The sequence below is a fragment of the Oncorhynchus tshawytscha genome, unplaced genomic scaffold (genome assembly GCF_018296145.1).
Source record: "Oncorhynchus tshawytscha isolate Ot180627B unplaced genomic scaffold, Otsh_v2.0 Un_contig_3872_pilon_pilon, whole genome shotgun sequence".
NCBI lineage: Eukaryota > Metazoa > Chordata > Actinopteri > Salmoniformes > Salmonidae > Oncorhynchus > Oncorhynchus tshawytscha.
The window spans coordinates 159,649-177,956 of NW_024609762.1; the positions used below are offsets into that span (position 1 = coordinate 159,649).

An 18,308-nucleotide genomic window follows, 5' to 3' on the forward strand; every position below is an offset into this window, starting at 1 on the left:
ATAAGCATCAACCAGTGGGTCTTGCGACTGGAATACAGAGATGACCAGTTTACAGAGGAGTATAGAGTGCAGTGATGTGTCCTATAAGGAGCATGGTGGCAAATCTGATGGCTGAATGGTAAAAAACATCTAGCCGCTTGAGTGCCCTTACCTGTCGATCTATAAATTACGTCTCTGTCATCTAGCATGGGTAGGATGGTCATCCGAATCAGGGTTAGTTTGGCAGCTGGGGTGAAAGAGGAGCGATTACAAGAGACGAAACCAAGTCTAGATTTAACCTTAGCCTGCAGCTTTGATATGTGCTGAGAGAAGGAAAGTGTACCGTCTAGCCATACTCCCAAGTACTTGTATGAGGTGACTACCCCGAGCTCTAAACCCTCAGAGTTTGTAATCACACCGGTGGGGAGGGGAATTCTTCGTACCAAACCACATGACCTTTGTTTTGGAGGTGTTCAGAACAAGGTTAAGGGTAGAGAAAGCTTATTGGACACTAAGAAAGCTTTGTTGTAGAGTCTTTAACACAAAATCCAGGGAGGGGCCAGCTGAGTATAAGACTCATCTGCATATAAATGGATGAGAGAGCTTCCTACTGCCTGAGCTTTGTTGTTGATGTAAATTGAGAAGAGCTTGGGGCCTAGGATTGAGCCTTGGGGTACTCCCTTGACAGGCAGTGGCTGAAACAGCAGATTTTCTGACTTTATACACTGCACTCTTAGAGAGGTCGTTAGCAAACAAGGCCAAAAACCCTTCAGAGACACCAATACTCCTTAGCCGGCTCACAAGAATGAAATGACCTACCGTATCAAAAGCTTTGGCTAAGTCAATAAAAATAGCAGCACAACAATGCTTAGAATCAAGAGCAATGGTGACATCATTGAGGACCTTTAAGGTTGCAGTGATGCATCCATAACCTGAGCGGAAACCAGATTGCACACCAGCGAGAATACTATAGACATCAAGAAAGCCAGTCAGTTGATTATTGACAAGTTTTTCCAACACTTTTTATAAACAGGGTAAAATAGAAATTGGCCTATAACAGTTAAGATCAGCTTGATCTCCCTCTTTAAATAAAAGGACACACCGTGGCTGCCTTCCAAGCAATGGGAACCTCCCCAGATAGGAGAGACGGGTTAAAAAGGTCAGAGATATGAGGGCAACCTTAAAGAAGAAAGGGTCTAAACCATCTGACCCAGATGTTTTTTGGGGGTCAAGTTTCAGGAGCCCCTTTAGCTCCTCGGACTCAGTGACTGCCTACAGGGAGAAACTTTGTAGCGGGGCAGGGGGAAAAGGAGAAGCATCGGGGATAGTCGCATTGGAAGGGGTGGGAGATGAGGAAATGTTGGATGGGCAAGGAGGCGTGGCTGATTCAAATATGAATCCTGACTTAATGATGTGGTGATTAAAGAGCTCAGCCATGTGGTTCTTGTCAGTAACAACCACATCATCAACATTAAGGGACATAGGCAGCTGTGAGGAGGAAGGTTTATTCTCCAGGTCTTTAACTGTTTTCCAGAACTTCTTGGGGGTTAGACCCACAGAGAGAGAGAGCTGCTCCTTAAAGTAACTAACTTTGGCCTTCCGGATAGCCTGAGTGCACTTATTTCTCATTCGCCTGAACGAGAGCCAGTCATCCTGAGTATGCGTGTGCCGAGCCTGTCGCCAAATCCATTTCTTGAGGTGGAGCAACTCCGCCAGAGTTACTATTTTTAATTCTCATTTTCTGTATGGGGATGTGTTTGTTAACAATACCACTGAAAATATTTTTAAAGGAAGGTCCAAGCGTCTTCGACAGAGGGGATCAAGCTGATTCTATACCATTTTACAGAGGCCAGTTCATGAAGGAAGGTTTGCTCATTAAGAAGTTTTTTTAGCAAGCATCTATGACAAATCAGGACAGGCCGTTTCACTGAGCAGCCATTACAAACACAGGTGGTGGTTTAAGCATGTCCCAGTTTAGGTCACCTAGCAGGACAAATTCAGACTTAGTGTATGGGGCCAAGAGAGATCTTAGGGCAGCTAGGGTACAGGTCGATGCCGATGGAGGACAACAACATCCAGCAACAGTCAACAAAGAGCTATTTGAAAGTTTAATGCTTAAAACCAGCAAATCAGGTTGTTTGGGGACAGACTTGATGGAGACAACCGAGCACTCCCCCACCTTTGGAAGATCTGTCTTGCCAAAAAAAGGCGATAATCAGAAAGGTTAACATCAGTATTCAAAACACTCCTTAACCAAATCTCAGTAATGACCAACACATCTGGTTTGGAGCTGTGAACCCACACTTTCAATTTATCCATTGTAGGTAATAGGCTTCTAGTGTTAACGTGCAGATAACCCGGGCTTTTACGAGAGCAGAAATCAGTGAAGCAGGTATCAGAGCCCAATTGTGTCTAGCAACAGTAGAGGGGCCAGGCTGTACATGCACATTTCCAGATATCATCAACAGTAGAGGGCCAGGCTGTACATGCACATTTCCAGATATCATCAGCAGTAATACAATCAAGGCACGGCAGAGGACAGGGAGAGCTCTGCAGCGCTGATTTATGACATCTGAATGTGCATCAGATGGCAACAAGATCATATTGTACAGCAATTTCATCAGGTAACATGAATACCGAAACTGGCGAGAGGTGGTTAGAATAGGATGGGAGGCCAAAAGTCTGTGTAACCAATAGAGAGTCCGAGTCCTGAGTGTGGGAACAAACAGCCTGTCCCACAATTGGGTAAAGAAAGTTTGTAGTCAACAAAGTATGCAGGAGTCATGAGGCAAATAGCCAAATTAAATATATAATGACTTGGGGCTATTTATTGTAAGTTCAGAGACAAAGAAAGTTGAAAAGGATTTATTGTTTTGTTGAATCGTCATGACTGGTTCGAGCCATCTGTTGTTGTTTTTTTGCTACTTAACACAGACCTAAGATCAGTTTAAAGATCCACCGACGTAATTGACGTAGGGGTTTAGCTGGACGTTTCTGACTGGTCTTGGAACTGTGACAACGGGCAGCATCTCCCTACTTGGCACGATGGGATATGTAGTGATTTTTGCCAACACAGCCACCAGATATGTACAGTCTTGGACCCATAACCTTTTTTAATTTAATAAAACAAATGATCGTATTTGTTGATTTGAATCAGACTTCATTAATATAATGAGTAATCCAGGAATGTCACAAGTTCATTGAGAAAATAGCAACTCTACAGAGCACGGCTAAACTACTTCAGGACACGTTCTGCAGAGCTCCTCCTCCTCACCAGGCTATAACAATATGTGGTTGGTTAGCTGATAGGTGAAATACCTATCCAGGCGTTGTAAGAGCTGTCAGTCAGCAGCGTCTAAGCGTAGGAACACACCCCTATTGCATCACAGTTCAGCCGTACCAGATCACCAATGTCATGACCTCATCTGGAATATATTGACCTTGTCCCTCCCAGAGTTCCCAGTTATCTTGAAAGCACCATGTTCATCCCGTTTGTACATTTTTAGGTTTGTCACACGCAATTATCTGACACTACTGGCCCGATTTTGACAAAACACTCCAGTGAATGATGCATCCTGCCCTTTTTAGAGCTCACACACACTGATTTGACCAGATGGTGGCGCTATAACAAGAGATTGAAAATGCAAATTTTGATCTAAAGTCATGAAATGCAGTATATATATATATAGATATAGATATATAGATATAGATATATAGATCCTTCTCCTCAGAACCAGAAGTGCCACCATGATGGATTTTCTGCCATTTTGAATTGAATGAAAAAACCCACTTAAAAACCATTACTCCTCTGCAACCGAATGACCTGATCTGCAGGAAACTTGATAATGGTGTCCCTCTATGGACAAAATTCTCGTAAGGCAATATATTCTAGGCTAGTAAATTTTAAAACCATGGCCACTATTGACCAATAAGAATTCCCGGTGGACGTGGTCAGACACAAACGCACATTAAAATCACTTGCGGATATTCGTATTGTAACAAAATACTAACCAATATGACTTGAGGAGTCTTACATATCCAACAGCACTTCATACTCTGCCACCTCCAATGTACACTGTATATGGAATACAGAGAGGGCTATTTTACCCAGAGTCGACAGAGGGGATCCTGTGATGTTTACCCAGAGTCAATACAGAGGGGATCCTGTGATGTTTACCCAGAGTCCACAGAGGAATCCTGAGAACTGATGCCTGAGAGGAGGGAGGTATGGTGGTGATTCAGTCTGTCTGTTTGACTTCTCTCTCTGCCTGTGGGGATTTTCTGTCCACCTGTGCGGGTTCTCTTTCTGCCTGTGTGGGTTTTCTGATGACTCTTCAGGTTTCCTGACTGAGCAAATCTTTTCCCACATATATCACATTTATAACGTTTCTCTCCAGTGTGTGTTCTCTTGTGTACAGTCAGCAGTCCTGACTGAGCGAATCTCTTCCTGCATAGATCACAGCTGTAGGGTTTCTCTCCAGTGTGCACTCGTTGGTGCATTTTCAATTCTACTGGCTGAATAAAGCTCTTCCCACATTGATCGCAGCGGTAGGGTTTCTCTCCTGTGTGCCTACGCATGTGTACATTCAGGGATCCCATGTGTGTGAAGCTCTTCCCACATCGATCACACAGGAAGAGAGAGTTCTCTCTGGGGTGTACAAGCTGGTGCGTTCTCAACTCTCCTTTGGAAACACATCTCTTCTCACACCGTTCACAACTGTAAGGTTTCTCTCCGGTGTGGATATGCTTGTGTTTAGTCAGGAATCCAGATGAGGCAAAGCTCTTCCCACATTGATCACAGACATATGGTTTCTCCCCAGTGTGTATACGCTTGTGTATATTCAGGTTTCCCGAACTAGCAAAACTCTTTCCACACTGATCACAGACATATTGTTTCTCACCTGTGTGTATTCGCTTGTGTATATTCAGGTCTCCAGAACTAGCAAAACTCTTCCCACATTGATCACAGACATGAATACCCTCCCACATGTGTTTTCTCTGGTGGTGTCTCGCTAGGTCTTCTGAATGAGCGAAACTCCACTCACAGTGCTTACAGCTGTATATAGCACAGCTACGAGGTTTCTCTCCAGTGTGTGTCGGCTTATGTAAAGTCAGTGTTCCCGAGTTAGTAAATCTCTTCCCACATTGATCGCAGACATATGGTTTCTCTCCTGTGTGTGTTAGCTTGTGTTCAGTCAGGGAATAAGCTCTCGCAAAACTCTTCCCACATTGATCACAGCGATAAGATTTCTCTCCTGTGTGCGTTTGCTGGTGCCGTTTCAACTTCACTGATGTAGGGAAGCTCTTCTCACAGTCTGAGCAGTGGAACATCACGCCAGTGTGTGTTCGCTTGTGTTCAGTCAGGGAACAAGCTTGAGTAAAACGCTTCCCACATTGATCGCAGCTATAAGGTTTCTCTCCAGTGTGTGTTCGCTTGTGTATAGTCAATTGTCCTGACATACGGAAACGCTTTCCACATATAGGACAGCCGTATGGTTTCTCTCCTGTGTGTGTTCTCTTGTGTCTAGACAGTGTTCCTGACAAAAGGAAACTCTTTCCGCATATAGGACAGACATATGGTCGCACTCCTGTGTGTACTGTTTGGTGTCTTCGTAGGTTTCCTGATTGAGTGAAACTCTTCTCACATACATCACAGCTGTAAGGTCGCTGGATCACTTTCAACCCTGGAGCCTTCCCAGATGATAAGACCCTCCCACTGAGCGAGCGACCGTTAGGGTTGTCCCCTGTGAAACAAAGACATGAAGTTAAGGTTCCTCACATGTACCAAAGTACTTAATGACCCAGTGTTGAAGTATCTTCCACATACAACACAGATGAGCTGCTATACAACACTGAATAGTTACCTTAAGCAAATTTGCCTCAATGAATAAATATTGACCAATCAATGAACTGCTACAGAAGCAGATTGTAGTCTAATACACACCATTGTTCCTACTTGATAACATCGAATCTGAATCTCCATATCCCTTCTCTTCTCCTCCTCTCGTAGTTCCACTCAGCCCCAGTGTTTTCCTGCAGTCAACCAGCCGCAGAGACACACTCTTCAAACCCAGTAGTAATGTGCCAGCGGGAGAGGAAGGACCTGGGGACTCGGGGAGAGGGGAGGCGGGTGGGAGAGACATGTCCTGAAAACCACAAAAAGGGACCCAGTATAAATCAGGAAGGAAACACTCTCCTACTGGTCAAGTCATTTAGAAACCTCAAGTCTCGGCAGTATTTCCTTGACTCCTCTCATTTCTCTGGGCCTCCTGCTATAAAATGCATTAAGGAGACTACCTGAGGTTCCTCCTTGGACTTTCTCCTCCAAATTAATTTATAACAGGAGGTCCAGAGAATGAGAGGAATCAAGGAAATACTGCTGAAACTTTCTGGGAAAATACTCACACCCCTCTGCCTCTGCTCTGGGGTGTGGTTCTGTGGAGCTGACTCCGCCTCCAGCCCGTTGCTAAGACACCGATCCTTGTTTTCCATGTCGCAGTCTGTAGCATCATCATCAGATCGGCTGGGTCTCATGGGTGCCACAGTAGATTCTTCCTGTATCCTCCTGATGTCATCTTTCAGTTGGAGTAACCAAGACATTACATGCTCCTCCGATTTGACCGAATTTGCATTTACCCACATTTCCTCCAAGATTTTACGTTGCAATACGCAATGGTTCTTTCCTTTAACTTGGGACCCATCTATTCCACAACGTTCACACAGGTATTGTAAATTGTCCTTGGTTAGACACTGTAAACTTTGTTCGATTTCATCCAGCAATGTTTCCTTCTCTCCACTCATGTTGTCCTGCTGGTGGGAACAACAATGCAGTCAATGGCAAGACAGCAGGAAGTCCATACACTTTAGATGACCTGTAGAAGAAGAAGACAGCAGGAAGTCCACACACTTTAGATGACCTGTAGTAGAACCTGTAGTAGAAGAAGAGAGCAGGAAGTCCATACACTTTAGATGACCTGTAGTAGAAGAAGAAGAGAGCAGGAAGTCCATACACTTTAGATGACCTAGTAGAAGAAGAAGAGAGCAGGAAGTCCATACACTTTAGATGACCTGTAGAAGAAGAAGAGAGCAGGAAGTCCATACACTTTAGATGACCTGTAGAAGAAGAAGAGAGCAGGAAGTCCATACACTTTAGATGACCCAGGAAGTCCATACACTTTAGATGACCTGTAGAAGAAGAAGAGAGCAGGAAGTCCATACACTTTAGATGACCTGTAGAAGAAGAAGAGAGCAGGAAGTCCATACACTTTAGATGACCTGTAGAAGAAGAGAGCAGGAAGTCCATACACCTGAAGTAGAAGAATGATACATCACAAAACAGTATTGACACAGTATTGATAGTGTAATATGATTATTTACAACATTTATTTACCAGTGTTCTCTTCTCATCACCTAATGCAACTACCTAATGCAACTACCAACTACCTAATGCAACTACCTAATCCAACTACCTAATGAAACTACCTAATGAAACTACCTAATCCAACTACCTAATCCAACTACTCTAATCAGCGAGAAATAATCTTTCAACAACAACAAAATGCTAGACTTCCTGTAGCAGTTTGGCCCAGATCCAGACGCTGCGTTTGCCTCCAGTTGAAGAACTACACTTCCTCCCCAGTTACTGACACACAGGTGTCCAGAGCACGTTAGATAGCTAATTAGCACAGGTGGCCACCTAGGTCTTCCGTCTGTCTTCAGTACAACAAGCGATGTAAACATGAAGACACGGCCGTGTGGAAACCCTCAGTACAACAAGCGATGTAACATGAAGACACGGCCGTGTGGGAACCATAACCATGCAAAACGATATGTACTCAGTTAAATGTTTTTTATTTTTTTTATTATTTCTTTGCTGATATGAAAGATACAGTACGTTCCTAAATACGTTCTAATCAATAAAACCCCTCCCCCAGTCAGAAGATACTATCCTCAACAGGTCCTAATCAATAAAACCCCTCCCCCAGTCAGAAGATACTATCCTCAACAGGTCCTAATCAATAAAACCCCTCCCCCAGTCAGAAGATACTATCCTCAACAGGTCCTAATCAATAAAACCCCTCCCCCAGTCAGAAGATACTATCCTCAACAGGTCCTAGTCAATAAAACGTGACAATACGGTGCGGATCGTTCCATTTGGCTGCTGGGGGGGGGGTAAGGAGACCTCAGCTCCACTAAAACCCTTGACATCTATGTGCCGGTTTCAGGTGATTGTTAAATACATGTAACTATTTGGTTTAAATATCATCATCCTCTTTTAAGCTCATAGTCAGAACTACACATTTCTGATTATTCCACATGTATCTCTATCAGAGTTATACAGAAAGTAGCTGCATGCTTTTCATGATCAGTTAAAATCAATGGATCATGTATTTTCAGATATGTGAGGGTAGCCAGATCCATTTGGCACGTAGCTACCTAGCCAAGTAAACCACATGTAGCCAGATCCATTTGGCACGTAGCTACCTAGCCAAGTCAACCACATGTAGCCAGATCCATTTGGCACGTAGCTACCTAGCCAAGTAAACCACATGTAGCCAGATCCATTTGGCACGTAGCTACCTAGCCAAGTAAACCACATGTAGCCAGATCCATTTGGCACGTAGCTACCTAGCCAAGTCAACAACATGTGTCATTTGTATTGAGATATCGTCAACTACCCTCAAGTATCTGAAATTACATGATCAACTGATGTTTACTGCTGTTGCCAATGTAGCAGTGTGATGTTGTTCCCTAGATGATGCACCAAGTTGCACACAAGGACCAATTCAAATAGGCCAGGACAAGGGGGGGGATGTTAATAATTTGATAATAACAATAATATAAAGATTTATGTTAACAGGTTTCACAAAGCTCGCTAACTAGGGTATCTATTGTAACTTGTGAGTACTTGGGACAGTGTTTGAGTGAGTGTCCATGTGCTTGCGCAGGTGCCTGAGAGCTAGGACCGAGCCAAGGGTTAACATAATGTGTGTTGTCTCTTCGTGTGCAAATAAAAATAATTCAACTAGCAGACCTTCAGTTGTGGCAGCGTGGTTCTGCATTGTGTACTTTTAATGCAGAACCACGCTATCTCAAATGATGATAGAGCAAACAGCTGGCCAAACCCTAACCTGGACGACGCTGGGCCAATTGTGCGCCGCCTCATGGGTCTCCCAGGCACAGTCCGGTATCGAACCAGGATCTATAGTGATGCAGCTAGCACTGCGATGCCTTAGACCGCTGCAACACTCGGGAGGCCTAATGGCACCCTTTTCTTGAGCTCAAAACAATTCACATTTCTTGCCCCCCCCATTCATTTAATGCGGAGCACCTGCTCCCTCTGACCAGCAGAAACACAAAAAATTATCACAAGACCACAGCTTGTGATCTCTTCAAAGCGTTTGATTGACAATCAGCACAGATCGAAAATGATAACACTTAATGAGGAACCAAAATAGCAAAATTAAGCATTGCAGTTGATTTATCATTAGAATTGAGTCTTAAACCACAGTATGGAAAAGCATTGCAGTTGATTTATCATTAGAATTGAGTCAAACCACAGTATGGAAAAGCATTGCAGTTGATTTATCATTAGAATTGAGTCTTAAACCACAGTATGGAAAAGCATTGCAGTTGATTTATCATTAAAAGTCAAACCACAGTATGGAAAAGCATTGCAGTTGATTTATCATTAGAATTGAGTCAAACCACAGTATGGAAAAGCATTGCAGTTGATTTATCATTAGAATTGAGTCTTAAACCACAGTATGGAAAAGCATTGTCAATTGAGAATAATTTCTCTTTTTGTCACAATTCATGCTATCACAACAAGGAAATGAAATGGCAAACATGATAAATGATTTTTCATTTAAGCCATTTACATTAGATTTTTAAATGTATTAGTCTTGTACTGGATAGTACCATGGAACTTAAATATCAAACACACTTTGCGAATTATTTTGCAAATTGGCAGACAATATGCAAACTCAATCATGAAAATACCAATTTTAGGAAATGCATACCCAGTTAGGAAAAGGAATTGCAAACATGATATTGATTTATCATTTGTCCATTTGCAATTCCAATTGAGTTTTGGCAGCAAATCGCTTCCATACACTCCGCCGATGTAAAGAACTGAACTCAGACTGACTAATGACGTCATCAACATGGCCGCAAACTAATCATCTACAAAACTTCATCCGGTATAATTTTTGGAGCAATTCATAACGACGTTTAAAAGGCATCGACATGAAGAAAAAAATAACGTTATGGTTCATTTGAGCTATTTATCTTTTAAAACGGAGCGATATCAGACCTGCTAACGTTAAAGATTTTTAATTTTTTTAATTACCTTTACCAAGTACTAGTTGGGCATAAACTTCCGTGTCATACTCACAATGCCGGGTTTGTTTGGACCTCACAAAACTAGAATTGGTAACATTACCGCCATAACTAGACTAAACATTCGTCGTTCATAAGGGCACAAAAACATAAATCCGGCTAAAGCTGTTGTTGAACAAAAGCTAGCCAACTGACCAGATTCCTTGTAGAAAAGCCAACTCCGTAGTTAGCACGTCTCTGTCCTCCGTTTTCTTCCACGTGGAAAGGCAGGTAGGCTCTATCTCGTCAGTTACGACTAATGGTCCTTTTCTACGGCGCTGTATGTTTTATATTGAGATGAATATCTTGCTTGAAAGCTACTAATTAGCTCGATTCTTAACTGGCTACCATCTTTAGTAGCAGAGCAGCAACTTCCGGTTTGTCTGGTTTTGTTGCGTTCAGTCACTGGCCAGAGCAATCGAGTATCGACAGATCAGAGACATCACATTCGCAGTGTGTTTTTTGTGGGACTCCCTAAAACACGCCACTTCAATACAGCAACGACTTTACCCAGCAGGTTAGGATTATTAATGTAGCAGGTTATGAAAATGCTTTACCTACCTGCTACGAAGTCACTTAAATTGAAGTGGGGTGTTTTTAGGGAGTCACGTTTTTTTTCCTGGTTCAATTAAAGTCCATGAGTGAAGTAGATCAGAACAGATCATTTCCCCCCAAAATAGTTTTCAATTGTAAACGGGGCCTGACTGAACTCTATCCACCATACTTTATTTTTGTAAACTTATTTTTTCGATGGAGTTTATTGATGTTTGGTTTCCAACGTTAATAGTGCATTATCACCACCCCACCTGGAGGGTGGGCCAGAGACAACCTGCCTGCCTAATTTCTCTTAAAAAAATGATATAAAAAGATTGGCGATTGTAAAATTATGTTCTACTCAGTAAACACTCAACTCAATTTCTGTAACCTACTCTCCCTCATACTGGATCTCAGTCTCTCCCTCTCCTACTGACCACAGTGAATCATTCTGTCTCATACTGACCACAGTGTATCAGTCTCTCTTTTTTTTGTCAGAAGTTATGCTGGACCTGCACGAGAGTTTGGATATGTGTAACTAAACGCCCTAAAAAAAGTAGCTACTTGGACATAAATAATGGACATTATCAAACAAATCAAGCATTTATTGTGGAACTAGGATTCCTGGGAGTGCAGTCTGATGAAGATCATCAAATCAAATCCAATTTATATAGCCCTTCGTACATCAGCTGATATCTCAAAGTGCTGTACAGAAACCCAGCCTAAAACCCCAAACAGCAAGCAATGCAGGTGTAGAAGCACGGTGGCTAGGAAAAACTCCCTAGAAAGGCCAAAACCTAGGAAGAAACCTAGAGAGGAACCAGGCTATGTGGGGTGGCCAGTCCTCTTCTGGCTGTGCCGGGTGGGGATTATAACAGAACATGGCCAAGATGTTCAAATGTTCATAAATGACCAGCATGGTTGAATAATAATGAGGCAGAACAGTTGAAACTGGAGCAGCAGCACGGTCAGGTGGACTGGGGACAGCAAGGAGTCATCATGTCAGGTAGTCCTGTGGCATGGTCCTAGGGCTCAGGTCCTCCGAGAGAGAGAAAGAAAGAAGGAGAGAATTAGAGAACGCACACTTAGATTCACACAGGACACCGAATAGGACAGGAGAAGTACTCCAGATATAACAAACTGACCCTAACCCCCCAACACAAACTACTGCAGCATAAATACTGGAGGCTGAGACAGGAGGGGTCAGGAGACACTGTGGCCCCATCCGAGGACACCCCCGGACAGGGCCAAACAGGAAGGATATAACCCCACCCACTTTGCCAAAGCACAGCCCCCACACTACTAGAGGGATATCTTCAACCACCAACTTACCATCCTGAGACAAGGCCGAGTATAGCCCACAAAGATCTCCACCATGGCACAACCCAAGGGGGAGCGCCAACCCAGACAGGATGACCACATCAGTGAATCAACCCACTCAGGTGACGCACCCCTTCCAGGGACGGCATGAGAGAGCCCCTGTAAGCCAGTGACTCAGCCCCTGTAATAGGGTTAGAGGCAGAGAATCCCAGTGGAAAGAGGGGAACCGGCCTGGCAGAGACAGCAAGGGCGGTTCGTTGCTCCAGAGCCTTTCCGTTCACCTTCCCACTCCTGGGCCAGACTACACTCAATCATATGACCCACTGAAGAGATGAGTCTTCAGTAAAGACTTAAAGGTTGAGACCGAGTTTGCGTCTCTGACATGGGTAGGCAGACCGTTCCATAAAAATGGAGCTCTATAGGAGAAAGCCCTGCCTCCAGCTGTTTGCTTAGAAATTCTAGGGACAATTAGGAGGCCTGCGTCTTGTGACCGTAGCGTACGTGTAGGTATGTACGGCAGGACCAAATCAGAGAGATAGGTAGGAGCAAGCCCATGTAATGCTTTGTAGGTTAGCAGTAAAACCTTGAAATCAGCCCTTGCTTTGACAGGAAGCCAGTGTAGGGAGGCTAGCACTGGAGTAATATGATCAAATTTTTTGGTTCTAGTCAGGATTCTAGCAGCCGTATTTAGCACTAACTGAAGTTTATTTAGTGCTTTATCCAGGTAGCCGGAAAGTAGAGCATTGCAGTAGTCTAACCTAGAAGTGACAAAAGCATGGATTCATTTTTCTGCATCATTTTTGGACAGAAAGTTTCTGATTTTTGCAATGTTACGTAGATGGAAAAAAGCTGTCCTTGAAATTCAAAAGAGAGATCAGGGTCCAGAGTAACGCCGAGGTCCTTCACAGTTTTATTTGAGACGGCTGTGCAACCATTAAGATTAATTGTCAGATTCAACAGAAGATACCTTTGTTTCTTGGGACCGAGAACAAGCATCTCTGTTTTGTCCGAGTTTAAAAGTAGAAAGTTTGCAGCCATCCACTTCCTTATGTCTGAAACACATGCTTCTAGCAAGGGCAATTTTGGGGCTTCACCATGTTTCATTGAAATGTACAGCTGTGTGTCATCCGCATAGCAGTGAAAGTTAACATTATGTTTTCGAATAACATCCCCAAGAGGTAAAATATATAGTGAAAACAATAGTGGTCCTAAAACGGAACCTTGAGGAACACCAACATTTACAATTGATTTGTCATAGGACAAACCATCTACAGAGACAAACTGATATCTTTCCGACAGATAAGATCTAAACCAGGCCAGAACTTGTCCGTGTAGACCAATCTCTCCAAAAGAATGTGGTGATCGATGGTATCAAAAGCAGCACTAAGGTCTAGGAGCACGAGGACAGATGCAGAGCCTCGGTCCGATGCCATTAAAATGTCATTTACCACCTTCACAAGTGCCGTCTCAGTGCTATGATGGGGTCTAAAACCAGACTGAAGCATTTTGTGTACATTGTTTGTCTTCAGGAAGGCAGTGAGTTGCTGCGCAACAGCCTTTTCTAAAATTTTTGAGAGGAATGGAAGATTCGATATAGGCCGATAGTTTTTCATATTTTCTGGGTCAAGGTTTGACTTTTTCAAGAGAGGCTTTATTACTGCCACTTTTAGTGAGTTTGGTACACCTCCGGTGGATAGAGAGCCATTTATTATGTTCAACATAGGAGGGCCAAGCACAGGAAGCAGCTCTTTCAGTAGTTTAGTTGGAATAGGGTCCAGTATGCAGCTTGAAGGTTTAGAGGCCATGATTATTTTCATCATTGTGTCAAGAGATATAGTACTAAAACACTTGAGCGTCTCTCTTGATCCTAGGTCCTGGCAGAGTTGTGCAGACTCAAGACAACTGAGCTTTGAAGTAATACGCAGATTTAAAGAGGAGTCCGTAATTTGCTTTCTAATAATCATAATCTTTTCCTCAAAGAAGTTCATGAATTTATCACTGCTAAAGTGAAAGTCATCCTCTCTTGGGGAATGCTGCTTTTTAGTTAGCTTTGCACGGGGGATATGGTCACTAGTGTAGCCAGGAGGTGAGGCCTCATTTAACAGTATCAAAAAGGAATTTCGGATTGTTCTTATTTTCCTCAATTAAGTTAGAAAAATAGGATGATCGAGCAGCAGTAAGGGCTCTTCGGTACTGCACGGTACTGTCTTTCCAAGCTAGTCGGAAGACTTCCAGTTTGGTGTGGCGCCATTTCCGTTCCAATTTTCTGGAAGCTTGCTTCAGAGCTCGGGTATTTTCTGTGTACCAGGGAGCTAGTTTCTTATGAGAAATGTTTTTAGTTTTTAGGGGTGCAACTGCATCTAGGGTATTGCACAAGGTTAAATTGAGTTCCTCAGTTAAGTGGTTAACTGATTTTTGTCCTCTGACGTCCTTGGGTAGACAGAGGGAATCTGGAAGGACATCAAGGAATCTTTGTGTTGTCTGTGAATTTATAGCACGACTTTTGATGTTCCTTGGTTGGGGTCTGAGCAGATTATTTGTTGCAATTGCAAACGTAATAAAATGGTGGTCCGATAGTCCAGGATTATGAGGAAAAACATTAAGATCCACAACATTTATTCCATGGGACAAAACTAGGTCCAGAGTATGACTGACAGTGAGTGGGTCCAGAGACATGTTGGACAAAACCCACTGAGTCGATGATGGCTCCGAAAGCCTTTTGGAGTGGGTCTGTGGACTTTTCAATGTGAATATTAAAGTCACCAAAGATTAGAATATTATCTGCTGACTACAAGGTCCGATAGGAATTCAGGGAACTCAGTGAGGAACGCTGTATATGGCCCAGGAGGCCTGTAAACAGTAGCTATAAAAAGTGATTTGAGTAGGCTGCATAAATTTCATGACTAGAAGCTCAAAAGACGAAAACGTCATTTTTTTTGTAAATTGAAATTTGCTATCGTAAATGTTAGCAACACCTCCGCCTTTGCGGGATGCACGGGGATATGGTCACTAGTGTAGCCAGGAGGTGAGGCCTCATTTAACACAGTAAATTCATCAGGTTTAAGCCATGTTTCAGTCAGGCCAATCACATCAAGATTATAATCAGTGATTAGTTCCTGTTGAACACAGTAAGTTAACTGGTGATTGAGAGGGGAACCTTTGGAATACAGCCAGTTAACTGGTGATTAGAGGGAACAACCTGTTTGGCCCAAACACAGACCAGTTAACTGGTGATTAGCTGAGGGAATACTGGTAAGAGAATATTTATCATGTTATTTCAGCCAGTTAACTGAAGGATAATTTGATTATTTTTCTGAGGGGAACCTGGGAAACAGTTTTTTAAAAGTTAACTGGTGATTAGAGGGAATTACATGTGTATAACTTGTAATCACAGCCAGTTAACTGGTGATTATGCAAAAATCACTGGATGTTTTTGGAACTAGTGAACACAGCCATGTAAACTGATTTTTTTATATAAATATGAATTAGGGGAACCTGTGTAAACAGCCAGTTAACTGGTGATTAGAGGGGAACCTGTGGAACACAGCCAGTTAACTGGTGATTAGAGTGGAACCTGTGGAACACTGGTTATTAGAGGGGAACCTGTGGAACACAGCCAGTTAACTGGTGATTAGAGGGGAACCTGTGGAACACAGCCAGTTAACTGGTGATTAGAGGGGAACCTGTGGAAACTGGTTAATTGGTGATTAGGGGGGGAAGTTAACTGGTGATTGGGGAACACAGCCAGTTAACTGGTGATTAGAGGGGAACCTGTGGAACACAGCCAGTTAGAGGGGAACCTGCGGAACACTGGTTATTAGAGGGGAACCTGTGGAACACTGGTTATTAGAGGGGAACCTGTGGAACACTGGTTATTAGAGGGGAACCTGTGGAACACAGCTAGTTAACTGGTTATTAAAGGGGAACCTGTGGAACACAACCAGTTAACTGGTTATTAGAGGGGAACCTGTGGAACACAGCCAGTTAACTGGTGATTAGAGGGGAACCTGTGGAACACAGCCAGTTAACTGGTGATTAGAGGGGAACCTGTGGAACACAGCCAGTTAACTGGTGATTAGAGGGGAACCTGTGGAACACAGCCAGTTAACTGGTGATTAGAGGGGAACCTGTGGAACACAGCCAATTAACAGCCAGTTAGAGGGGAACCTGTGGTGGTTAGAGGGGAACCTGTGGAACACAGCCAGTTAACTGGTGATTAGAGGGGAACCTGTGGAACACAGCCAGTTAACTGGTTATTAGAGGGGAACCTGTGGAACACAGCCAGTTAAGAGGGGAACCTGTGGAACACAGCCAGTTAGAGGGGAACCTGTGGAACACAGCCAGTTAGAGGGGAACCTGTGGAACACAGCCAGTTAGAGGGGAACCTGTTATTAGAGGGAACCTGTGGAACACAGCCAGTTAGAGGGGAACCTGTGGAACACAGCCAGTTAGAGGGGAACCTGTGGAACACAGCCAGTTAGAGGGGAACCTGTGGAACACAGCCAGTTAGAGGGGAACCTGTGGAACACAGCCAGTTAGAGGGGAACCTGTGGAACACAGCCAGTTATATTTGAGTGTTGCATTTTGATTCAAGTGGGTCGCCAGCGCGATAAGTGTAACACAACATTTTTCTGTTAATTAGTCCCATCGACATCACGTTGAAATCAAACTAAAACTATTCAAAAGGCCAGACGCAATATGGAGAATCATTTTTTGTTTTCACTGGTTAGAAGAGAATTTGCTGAAGACAAGTCACCTACATTTTTTAAAACATGGAGATTCTGGAAGGCTGATAATAAATAAATCAGTTGCTTTTTGTTATTTAACTTGTTGTTTAACTCTACATCAGTATAGAAAGTGACTGTGCAGCAGCCCGTTCATGACACTTCCCCAATAAGGAGATGAAACACTTCACTTAACACACAACGCTGTGTGGTCTTACTTCAGGAAACAACCTGCTGCATTTGGTCTTGTTCTCTGAAGAATAGGTCAAGTCAATCAATCAAATTTATTCATGAAGCCCTTCTTAGATCAGCTGATATATCAAAGTGCTGTACAGAAACCCAGCCTAAAACCACCAAACAGCAAGCAATGCAGGTGTAGAATCACGGTGGCTAGGAAAAACTCCCTAGAAAGGCCGGGAACCTAGGAAGAAACCGAGAGGGGAACCAGGCTATGAGGGGTGCCAGTCCTCTTCTGGCTGTGCCGGGTGGAGATTATAAACCTAGAGGGGAACCAGGCTATGAGGGGTGCCAGTCCTCTTCTGGCTGTGCCGGGTGGAGATTATAAACCTAGAGAGGAATCAGGCTATGAGGGGTGGCCAGTCCTCTTCTGGCTGTGCCGGGTGGAGATTATAACAGAACACGGCCAAGATGTTCAACTGTTCATAGATGACCAGCAGGGTCAAAGTGAAGAAAAAGGAATGTCAAAGTTCAAAACAGCTATTTATAATAAAGGAGCTTTTATTGAAATCGTATTAAAAGTAAAATAGTGGTATGTATTAACATATGGATTCAATTTGAATTGAATAGAATTAAAACTTTCATTATAACAATTATAAAATATTCTACATGATTTAATTGACAATATGAGCCCATGAAATAAGATACAAATAAGTGAAAGTTCATCGCACATCACAGCTGTATGGTCTCTCTCCGGAGTGAACGAGTCTGTGCTTTGTCAGGTTGAGTCAGGTTTATTGACTGAGTGAAGTTCATACAATATAGAGCACAGCTTTAGGGCTTCTCTCCGGAGTGAACACGTCTGTGCTTAGTCAGGTTTGTTGACTGAGTGAATCTCTTCCCACACTGGTCACAGCTGTACGGTTTCTCTCCGGTGTGTACTCTGATGTGTATTTTCAAATCACCTGGATGAGCGAATCTCTTCCCACACTGGTCACAGCTGTACGGTTTCTCTCCGGTGTGTACTCTGATGTGTATTTTCAAATCACCTGGATGAGCGAATCTCTTCCCACACTGGTCACAGCTGTACGGTTTCTCTCGGTACCGGTGTGTACTCTGATGTGTATTTTCAAATCACCTGGATGAGCGAATCTCTTCCCACACTGGTCACAGGGAAAAGGTTTCTCTCCGGTG

The 18,308-nt window shown here is 43.3% G+C and overlaps 1 protein-coding gene across 3 annotated transcripts; it reads right to left on the reverse strand.

Annotated features, from left to right (window-relative positions):
- Positions 1–3,339: 3,339 nt before the first annotated feature.
- On the reverse strand, positions 3,340–10,742 carry LOC112248006 (zinc finger protein 708-like). Of its 3 annotated transcripts, none has more exons than XM_024416827.2 (4): positions 10,516–10,742; positions 6,385–6,786; positions 5,924–6,125; positions 3,340–5,723 (listed from the first exon to the last, which is right to left on the reverse strand). In XM_024416827.2, exons 2-4 carry the CDS (start codon positions 6,778–6,780, stop codon positions 4,153–4,155), a joined length of 2,169 nt encoding a protein of 722 aa, XP_024272595.2. In that variant the 5' UTR covers positions 6,781–6,786; positions 10,516–10,742; the 3' UTR covers positions 3,340–4,152. The 3 variants fall into 3 exon arrangements, with proteins under 3 accessions (XP_024272595.2, XP_042173614.1, XP_042173613.1); XM_042317680.1 differs by having other exon boundaries at positions 6,385–6,789; XM_042317679.1 differs by lacking the exon at positions 10,516–10,742 and adding an exon at positions 7,255–7,273 and having other exon boundaries at positions 6,385–6,851.
- Positions 10,743–18,308: the final 7,566 nt, after the last annotated feature.

What these genes read in the sequence shown, in the direction of transcription:
- LOC112248006 (XM_024416827.2), bottom strand. Translation starts at nt 6,780, where the DNA reads ATGAGTGGAGAGAAGGAAACATTGCTGGATGAAATCGAACAAAGTTTA. An exon ending in CAGAGCAGAGGCAGAGGGGT is followed by an intron (nt 6,126 to 6,384) that starts GTGAGTATTTTC and finishes TGTGGTTTTCAG; the next exon opens with GACATGTCTCTCCCACCCGC. An exon ending in GTTATCAAGTAGGAACAATG is followed by an intron (nt 5,724 to 5,923) that starts GTGTGTATTAGA and finishes TTTGTTTCACAG; the next exon opens with GGGACAACCCTAACGGTCGC.